General features: G+C 34.5%; 1 protein-coding gene across 1 annotated transcript; it reads right to left on the minus strand.

Annotated features, from left to right (window-relative positions):
* Positions 1 to 3,321: 3,321 nt before the first annotated feature.
* Positions 3,322 to 7,248, minus strand: LOC131156555 (U-box domain-containing protein 15). The gene is made up of 4 exons (XM_058110337.1): positions 6,698 to 7,248; positions 6,465 to 6,581; positions 5,270 to 5,695; positions 3,322 to 4,572 (listed from the first exon to the last, which is right to left on the minus strand). The coding sequence occupies exons 1-4, from the start codon at positions 6,944 to 6,946 to the stop codon at positions 3,517 to 3,519; spliced, it is 1,848 nt and encodes a 615-aa protein (XP_057966320.1). The 5' UTR covers positions 6,947 to 7,248; the 3' UTR covers positions 3,322 to 3,516.
* Between the last annotated feature and the right edge of the window lie 3,846 nt (positions 7,249 to 11,094).

Here is an 11,094-nt window from a genome sequence, read left to right on the forward strand (position 1 = left end):
CCTGGCTGGCCAACTAGGGTAAACCACCATACTCCCTCAGTCAGATCGAACACTCCTTAACCCATATCTCATGGGGAGCATGTCCACATCTGGGCACAATCGACCTACTACAACATATTGTCTAAATAGGTGGTTGCACTCTGAACTGAATATTTGTAGCTACGGTACCGTGCTTTGCTGTATGGTCCAACAGGGTCTGATACTATATAATATATATTTCTATATATAACTATCTGATTTACCATGATTCTAAAATAATTGTATTAACCATGACACTGAAATAAACTGTAACTGTGTCAACTGTATTTCTGAACTGAACTGTAATTTGTAAGTCATAGTACTGAAAACTGTATAATCATGGTACTAAAAACTATATAATCATGGTATTCCGTAATTATTATAAAACATATCCACTGACTGTATATTCTGTAAAACATATCCTGAAAATACTGTAAAACATGCTTCTGTACTATATTTATATTCTCAAACCACACAATAATTTAATACATAATGTTCATAATTAATAAACTGTATAAAGTCCTACTGTGAATAATAATCTGGTAAAAATATACATTTCATACTAGAAATCATTTTAGAACTACCTAGCATAAGCTATTTCCCTTGCCTGATTTCTGTTAAAATCCCCCTATTGAAACGGGTCCTACACCCGTAGGGTTCTCCACTCAGTACCCTGAAAATCATATATCCCGGAACAAAATGTCACTATTTCTACGTCTACAACATTTCCTACAACTACTAGAAAGTCAAATTCCAAATAAAAGACCTTACCCTGGATTTGGGATGAATTTCAACTTTGTCCCACCGACAATCCGCTCCGACAAACTTGTAGAGAACTTCGCCAAGAGCGTCTTGGTGGCCTCAGATTGTCGATCCGGAGACTAACGGGGCCGAAATCGAAGAGGGATAGAAGAGGTGCCATAGAGGAGAGAGAGAAAGAGTTTCAGCTGAAATTTTTGCGTAAAAATCTGAGTTAAACACTATTTATACTGTGGGATTCGTCGATGAGTCCTGTAGAAAGTTCATCAACGAACATACCCCATCTTCGATGAATTTCAGACTTCCCAATAATCTTCTCTCAGTATCTTCTCGTCGAAAAAACTTACTCTCATTGACGAGACCCTCTTATACCCTCGTCGACGAATCCCTTGTGTTTGTCGACGAGGCCATAAGAAAATCCCTTGGGTTATTATATTCCAAACGCAATGTCGCTGACGAACGCGGTTGACTGCCTCCTTCTGTTAATGTTTCCATTTTCCTCCCTCTTTATTACTTAAATATCATTTTTCTCTAGGTCATTACACACTATCTAAGATGTGTGGTTGCACTCTGATCTATAATAACAATGGTACTGTGCTCTGCTGATATCTGAACTGATTCATCAGGGTCTGATATTGTATAATACTATTTTCCATATATATATATATATCTTACTATTTCATCATGATTCCAAAATTACCATAACACCGAAAACTGTTCTGTAAATACTTTAATATCTAAACTGTAATAGCTATAATAACTTATCTGTAATATCTAAACTGTATAAACTATAATATCATAGTGTTATGACTTTAAAATTTTGGGAATCATGGAAATATGTAAATGTTATAAAATATTTGTATGTATAATATCTGTCTATAAAATATATCTATCTGTAAAATATATCTGACTGTATATACAATGTAATTCATAATTCTGTAAAATCTGGTAAAACATATTTCTGCATAAATATTTTAAATCATAGTAATCTGAAAATTGTAGGACTTCTGTACTGATCTCATAATGTCACATGCCACACAACTGAATAAATAAATATTCCATATTTTGAAAATTGTATCTTCTAATGTACAAATAATTTGCGTACTAGATAATAATCTGGAAAAATATATAATTTAATGATAAACATTTCAAAATTCCTAGCATAACATATTTCCCTTACCTATATGATTGGGAGGCTTGCCTCCAATTCAACCCACACACCCTCGGCATACCAACCTCAAAATTCTTTGCTTACATATATACAAATTCCCCAGTAAAACACTGAATTTCCCAGAAAATCATTATACTCACATTTCCTGAATTTGCCTATTCATAGTTTCCTAAACTACAAAGCCGAAAATCTAGAGAGAATGAGAGAGCACCGAATTTCTAGAGAGAGAAAGGGAAATGCAGTTGAATTCTCACCAAAATATGATTTTCCGCGTATTTATAAACGACTTGACAAGTGACTTCGTTGACGAGACACGTGGACTCGTCGTCGACGAAACCTACAGGGAGTTCGTTGACGAAACCAAGGTGTTTGTCGACGAACCCTGGTTGACCCTTTTGAAATTTTCCTTCCTCTCTTTTATTTAATTATTATTATTTTTCAGGTCTTTACAACGTTCTCCCCTGAATCTCCACTGGGTAGTCTCTAATCATCTTACTACACACCACAACTGACCTTACTGGCGTGACCACACCTAACCCGGCATCTAACAACTGAGTCTCTACCCCGCACAAATTAGACAAATTACCGAATCACTTAAATCTTGTGTCTTTTGATTGTGATTTCATTCTTCTCATTATTGAGTGTTTACTTCTTGAGTATATTTCATCATCGGGTGTTTGCATTAGTGTTTGTTAATTGATTCGTGTGTGAGATTGAGTGATACCGCTGTGCATATCCGAGAACGAACAACATGCTTTTCATTATTTGTTTTGATGAAATTATTATCCAACTTTTATCGTGTAGCCTTTTTATGCATTACTAGTTTAGTTATCAAGTGCATTTTATAATTTTTCTGTTTATTGAATGTTGATATCATCTCTCCTCTATTGATTGAACTCCTTGTATTGTTAGGATGGTTCAAAGAATTTGTTAATATCAATTTGCTGAATGTTAATATAGGGCTGGCTTTGTTATACAAATATTTTTGCAATTGTTCAACATTGGTATGGAGAAATTGAAAAGCTAACTTCTTTATATTAAATATTTAAAATTTTTAAAATCAAGGGGGTCCTCACATGAATGGATGGCAAGGTTCTGTTATTCAAATTAGAAAAGAAATCTGAAAATCATTTTTTCCAAAAGTTCACATTTTCTTATACATCGTACTTTACATTTTCAAACAATTTTTTTTTTCTAATTCAAAATGAAAAAGAAAAAAGGAAAAGCCATAGTTGAGGCACCATTCTTATGCTATTAAAATATTGAGAGTTATGAAGATAGGCTGTTTATGTCTCCCCAAACACTCTCTCTCTCTCTCTCTCTCTCTCTCTCTCTCGTGAGTGCACGCGTGCACACACCCAAAAGAAAATGGAAAAAAAATTATTATGCACGTGAATTTATTAATTTCACTAATACTTCCATCTATACATTGAGGTTGTGTCGAGTGTCTGCACACACAAGAAATAAAATCAGAGCATGTCATGACTTTAGGTTCATACCCACAGTGAAACAAAAAGTGATGGTAAGAACTCCCATGCCCTTGCAGGAAAAATTAGTTATTATATATTTCAGGGAATGTGTTCGCACTTGCTCATGTGTTGCAGAAGGGAATTTGCCTTCCTCTGGGCTCTGTTTGTTCCACATCTCACAATATCTACCAGATATTCATACACACCAAATTGTAGTGCAGCCAAAATGAATGAAGAATTATGCAACCCCAGTTCGAGAAGAACTGATGTAGCACACTCTTTGTTCTTGGGTGTCCCGTTTTTTATGATTTCGACCAGGGTTTCGATGAATGAGAGCTGTCCAATCTCTTTCCTTCCTTCGGGATGTGAAACTAAAAGTAACAAGATTGAGAGTGCCTCGTCAACCATGCCCAAGTTCTTATCCTCTAGCAAATGAAGCAGTGGAAGTATAATGCCAGCCTTAATGGCTCTGGTTTTGTTGGTTTGGTTGAGAGACAAGTTGAAGAGGGCAGTGGCAGCATCTTTTTTGCCTCTATTAGTACCATTCTGCAAGAGATTTACCAAAGCAGGGATCCCATTTAAAGAGGCTACTAGTACTTTGTTTTCATCAAGCATAGATAGGCTGAATAAGGCCGCAGCTGAGTTCTCTCTTGCTGCATTAGTTCCATTCTGCAATATCTCAACTATAGCAGGAATGGCTCCTTCTCTGGCTATGAGCCTCTTATTTGCCTCGTCAATTGACAAGTTCAAAAGGGCCGTCACGGTTTGTTCTTGTATCTTTAAATCGGGATAGGGCAGGAGATGAACCAAAGGAGGGATTCCTCCGCTGTTAGCAATCAAAATTCTGTTCTCAGGATTCTCTTTTGAGAGCATACGGATCTTCACAATGGCCTTTCTCTGCACATCCAGCTGACAGGAAGATAGGTTTTGAACCAAGGAAGAGATCTCCTCCATTAGTTCAGCTGTGGAGCTGTTTGATCCAGAATGGACATTCTTCTTTGGCAGTTTGAAGTTGTTTCTCTCGCACCACTGCAGAATAAGGTTGCGGAGGGCATAGTTTGGTGCTAGTGACAAGTGACTCAAGGTTTGCCCAGTCTTTGGACATGTACGACGATTCGAGTCAAGCCACTTCTGTATGCTCTCTCTTTCATAAGTCTAAATAATGCAGGGAAAAAAAAACCAGTTTCAGAAGTCCAATTGCTATGATGATTACATATTTGTGAATATGTTGATGCCATTTACGTGTGGGATATGTCCATGTGCCAAAAACTTGGTACTTGCAGCAGTTATTTTAACCCGAAGCAGTTGGTGAAATATGTTTTATATGTACGACAAACAAAATCAACCACTTGTGTTATTTCATATTTGTGACTGTTATGTTAGGAAATTTTAATTTCCTATTGTGGGCTCATATATTTAAAAGAAATTATGTCTGGACTATTTTAACATCTATTATGGGCTTTGCAAAGTGTAGAAACCTAATACTAAGTTAATTTATGACTGATGGACATCTAAAATAACTTAGCATATAAGGAAAACCTAATATAGGACTGTAGTCTCCAAGTCAAATCTGAAATAGTTTCACGTTCTTTCTTTTCCCCATCTAAAGAGAATAACACAAGTGAGACACTTAAGGATTTGACTGTGCAAGATCAAAACTCTCCGCGCTAAAAGTTGTTGGACAATTAAATCAGACACATCTATGGATCCAAGTATTTATTTCGCATTTAGTTTTCTTAATTGAATAACATGATGATATTGGGTTATTAGGTTTTATGGATTAAAGTTATTTCTATGTTATACATGTGAGACTCTAAAGGTTTCATTTCATTTGATTTGGGGTGATCATTACCTGCCCAGTTGCTATGATTACAGGATCTGTCATGATCTCCAACGTGATTGGGCAGAGGAACTCGTGAGGAATTATTAAGGACGGGCACTTTTCCAGACTTCTGGATGCAACAGGAGCATCAGGCACTTTGGCTCCATCGATTCCAACAAATTGTTTGAATTTTCTTAATAGATCTATGACTTGTCGGATGCTTTCTGTTGTTTTCCTGCCCTTCCGTTTAACAAGTTTTGTGACAGCTAGTGTCTCAGCATTCAGGTCTGCAACGGTGTGAAGATCCAGTTTGGTTGCTAGTCTTTCTAGTATTGCACTGTCTGCATTTCTATCATCCGTTTTGGACAATACAACCATCATGTCCATTGCAAGCTCTATATCCTGTGTATCTGTTCGTCTCCTTGCTCTTCTGAACTGCATTCGCATTAGATCAACCTGAAAAAAAAATTACAAGAACAAGCACTCAAATCAGAAGGAAGAAATGGGAAATATATGTTCATAAACAAGGATGTTTCAAAAATATTGAGCTGAGAAAACAACTAAGAAAATAAGTTGAAGCATTTTTCTCACTGTCTCTGGGAAATATCCAGTAATTAAAAGATTTTGTTTCACTAAATTATCTCATTCTCATGATCCATGAACTATGTTTCAAGCCCTAATTAAGAAGTTTGTCCCAAGTTTTTAGGCTTATGTAACTTTGAAGATAAACCCATCTTGCTATACTTGCAGAACCACCTGCAAAGCAAATAAACATTTAATTTTGATACTATGACTTGTTTTCTTTGCCAGCATGACGAAGTCTGATACTTACCAATCTGCAGATTCAACAAAACAAAGCTAGATTCTTCACCTAAACCTCAAATCAGCAGCTCAAAAGTAGTCTGATACTACTACATTTTCAACTCAAATAATAATAATAATAACTGTCATGCAGATTTCTCAGCAAGTGGTGCTGTGAAGTCGCAAAATTCAATTTGCAGTTTGTACACTGTTAACCCCGTCATTTCCCGAAGTCGAAAATTAAATACTGTGTTGAATAAGGCAGTGTACTCCACATTGTGCAGATAAATTTATGAGATGTAGATCTACCCATAATGAAATTGATAAAGAAGAACCCAATTTACCAAATTGGGTTCTGTAATTTGTGTGTGTGTGTGTGTGTGTGTGTGTGTGAGAGAGAGAGAGAGAGAGAGAGAGAGATTACTTGCTCTTTCACTTCAACTGAGATCCCAATCTCATCATAGGGGATATCATCCAGGGCCTGATTCAACTTGTCATAAACAGCATGAAATCTAATCATAACAGCTTCACTCTCCAATGCCTAAATTTGACGCAGCAAGAAACACAAACAAACAAGAAAATAATAAAAAGCATACCCACAAGCTCAAATTAATGAATGAGATCAACCTTAAAAAAGAGAGATTTTAATTTTCTTACCAGGTAAATCTTGCTTCCATAACTACACTGCTTCAACAATTTCTTCACAGACTGAAGTGCCCTCTTCAAATTACCCAATGCAGCAGCTGGGATCTGCCCGTCAGCCTCCCTCATCTCCTCCAAAAGAGGAATCAACAGCTTCAATCTCCTCACCAAGTTCAAACACTCCTTCCTCTGGGTTTTCCTGTAACCCCCAAAAGCTCCCACCGCCTCAATCACTTCCACTAATTCCCCAATCTGTCTCTCCATTTCTGATTTTCCCTTCCCAACTGGAACGAAAGTTACCCTTCCCAGTTCCCACAACTTTAAAAACTCCTTGATTTTCCGGGAAAATGGAGCTTTCACAGAAAATATCTGAGGGCCACTTCAGTTTTCCCGGAAGAAACCAGTTAAGAGTGCGTGAGAAAATAAGCCATTACCCATCCCTAGCTAGTCTCCTCTCCTCTCCTAGGCCGCGAAATGCCACCGATGAGGCATGTGTTGTCATGTGCACAAAGATTTTTCTTGAGTTCCCACCACGACACCCAAATACATAGGGAGATTGTTGTATGAATCTTTTATACTACAATAATTTTAGCCCCATATTTTAATTATGTTACCATATCTCTAAAAGCTTGTGACTTTTATTTTTGAGTTTGAAGGAATTAAGGAGGATTATAAAATAAAAAATGAATTATTCCTAATTATATTATCCAAATTCATTCTTAATTCTACTCAAATTTAGAAATTAATACTTTACCCTTTTTTTTTGGAAAGAGCGGAAAACCACCCACATGACGATCCCGTTTCAAGTTTATTAATAACTCTCACTTATGGCAGAGAAATATCGTAAAAACAAAAGAACACTTTGAGTTTACATAATACCCAATAAAATATCTCATACATCAAATCAAACAAAAGAAGAAAACAAACATATGCCAAAACTAAAAGGAAACCAACTAAACATACCTCTCATGTAAGTCGTACTCATCTTATCCAATTTATACAAACTTTTGATAATTCTGAGATGTTGACTACTATTTGTAAACAACTATTCCTCCCCATGACACCTTGTAGAGCCAAAGCATCTGCTATTTTATTTCTTTCTCTATACAAATGACTTATAGAAAAATTTACTCCCTCCAATAAACCACTAAACTACTCCCAAAAATCCCACAAATACCATAAATGGAATTTACTGGATCTTATCCAATTTATTACAATATTCTAATCACATTCAATGTCAATATTGGTATGACCCAATTGTTTGCAAAGTTTTATTCTTTCCATCACTGATCTCAATTCAATTTTATTATGATAACAAGAACCGAAATATTTTGAAAAACCAAAAATAAAAGAACAGTCTCTAGGGATGCCACCACCATTCGTCGGCCCTGGATTCATACTTTCATTAGATTAAATATTTATTTAAATTTTACATTGTATTAATTGATTGCAGTCACATGTAGAGTTAAAAGAGATAAGAAGAATGAGATAAGACATAAGCTATCTCCAATTGTATTGTCTAAACTCATCGAACATTAAAATGATATCTAGAACTTGTATTATATTGGTCAATTGTTGTCATACCTTGACTAACAAAATTATTTGTTCGAGTTAGAAATTAAAATTTTAGATTTTAACTCAATCCAGTACCACTTGTAAGTTCAAACGTGGCACTACATCAAACATTATAATCAATAATGAAATTATTTCTCGAGTCATTATTATTGTAATAGTTTGAGCCACACACTTTAATTATAATTTGATTTACATCTTACTCTCTATCATATGCATTGATTGTTGTCAAATCATAAACATATTTTTCCCATAAGTGTCCATTAAGTGAAATTATTAAGTCATGTTGTTTATGTTTTCAATAATTAATTGCCTTTTGAATTGCAAGAAACATTTAAGTAGTGATTTATGTTTTAATTAAAGTGTTAGACAAACCATCTAAAATTTCAAATTTTGACTAATAAATAGTCTAAAATCTAACGAGATTAGGTAATCCAAATAAATAGTTTTTGGAGCCTATTAAATCAACGAATCAACATTTTTTACTTTGACTTTAATTTTGTAAATAAGATCAAATTAAATAAAATATTGCAATCAATTTTGAGAATATGTTCACATTATAAATGAAAGTTTAATCATTGCCACATAGTTATTTGCTATTGTAAAACTACATATTGTGGACCAGAAATCAAAATTTTAACTTTAACACTAATACCTCTTGCGCATAAAGCATTTATTAATGTCCCAAAAATTATAACATAAAAATACTATCCAAATCCTTTATATTAATTATTATGATGAGCCTTGACTAAATAAATCAATTACTATCCTATCTTAATTAATATTTTTTTAAGAAACAATTGTACAGTAGACACTAAAATCAAACTAGTCAATTATTGATTTATAAAAAGTGACAGCTGTTAGTGAAAATGACATCCAAACATTTTACCTTTCATCCATTTATGTGTTGCATTTTAAGTATAAACTCTCAAATTCATCTTTCAATAGAAAAATGATAAAAGTAAGACTCGTGACATCACAGACTCACATGACAGGAGGAGAGTGATTAAATGTTAAAACAAGTGAAATCACTCTCTTCTAGACTAATGTGACAAAGTGGGTTAGCTCGTAATGGTAATGGGTCCATGTAAAACGACATTTGAAGAATTCGGCTTAGCGATAACAAAATAGGTCAAAGTGTCAGATTTGGGTTGGATCATATAAACGAGTTGGATTCGGATTGACATGTTTACAAATTGGTGAGTAAACCACAAACCCAAACCCGCTCAATTAGTAAACAGATTATAAATTGATACCCATTAAGTACTCATTAAGCAATGTATATTATATTATTTTAATTTTTTCTTTCAAATTTCACCAAATATGATTTTTTTTTAAAAAAAAAAAAAAAACAACAACACTCTTTTATTATAATTTTTTTATATTATAACATTTGTAAGTTAGTAACACTTATTTATTATTTAATTTATTACTCTCTTTAAATACCTTTTTTTAAAAAGTAATTTTAAATTTTAAAAATAGCACTTACGACCTATTTATTATTTTTTTCTCCTAACTACTTCAAAAAATGTAGTTATATAACTTACAAAAATGCACGGTGCATCATGTATACATCAAACATCATAATTTATATATTAAAAAAAAAACTAAACAAGCAACCCGACAGGTATACGACTAACCGTCTATCAATTACATTATATTTGGTTGACTTGTTCATAAATAGGTTACTCAAATTCTTAAATGGAGGGGAAGAAGGTAATGGATCACCCGTTGAGTCGCGAGTTGTTTTGTCACCCCTAATTTTGGCCGTAAATAGTGACGATGCACCCGAACCATGTGTGCCGAATCGCACCGAAAGAGTTACCCATTGACCAACACACCTTGAGCAACACGTTGCAAGCTGCAATTAGGGTTTGGGGGCTTGAGGAAAACGGTAGGGTTTTGGAGTTTCTCGCGGGGTGGGGTTGGTAGGCTCAGAGTAAATGAGAAAATTTTGAAAAGCAGTTAATGGGTCACGCGGTTTTTTGACAATGCGTGACGCGTCTTCTCCCCTGCTCCACCTCCTTTCTGAAAAAAACTCTCTGGTTGATTTTGATTTTCGTGAGTAAAGAAAACCTAGGGGAGTGGAGCCTCCGCCTCCTTCATTTGTCGTCTTTCATTATTCGTGATTGCAGTCTGCAAATCCTCTCTGTTCTTTTCACGACTCCATGCCCCCTGATTTCTTCACCATCCATGGAATTGACTCATTCTTTTCTCTTTTCATTTCACTTTTTCGTCTTTCCTTTTTTGTAAAGATACCGTGTGGAACCCTTCAACCCCCATTTGCATTCCTGGTTTGTTCATAGAGTTAATCATTTTTATTTTTTAGATTCCAATATTATAAAAATAGGGGCAAGGGTAGATCTAAAATCACTTTAATTACATAAATAAATAAAAATCTAATAATTTTTAAATTAATAGAGAAAATTAAACATAAATTAGTGAAAATAAATTCATGTACTTGATCTCATGAAGAGTGCTCAAAAACCCGACCAACTCGTCTAATTCGCCCAATCCAAACTGAACTGACTCAAAAAATTAGTTTCAAATGATTTACGAGTAGGTTGATGGTTTTCTGTTTTGCATAGACTGATCATGTGGATCGATTTACAGGTTTAGCCTCTAATCCTCCTAATGTAAGTCTAAACTGTCTTTTTATAAATTACAAAATTGGATATGTAAGTCATCACCTATTCCATAACCCCCTCTCTCCCCTTTTTATTACACTCTTGACACTAAAGCTTAAGACTTTCGACATAAAAGTCTAATTTTTATTTATTTTTTTAACTATTAGGATGTCTTGTGAAACTCTTTTCATAATAATAAAAATATATAAAATG

Source organism: Malania oleifera, chromosome 5 (genome assembly GCF_029873635.1).
Source record: "Malania oleifera isolate guangnan ecotype guangnan chromosome 5, ASM2987363v1, whole genome shotgun sequence".
NCBI lineage: Eukaryota > Viridiplantae > Streptophyta > Magnoliopsida > Santalales > Ximeniaceae > Malania > Malania oleifera.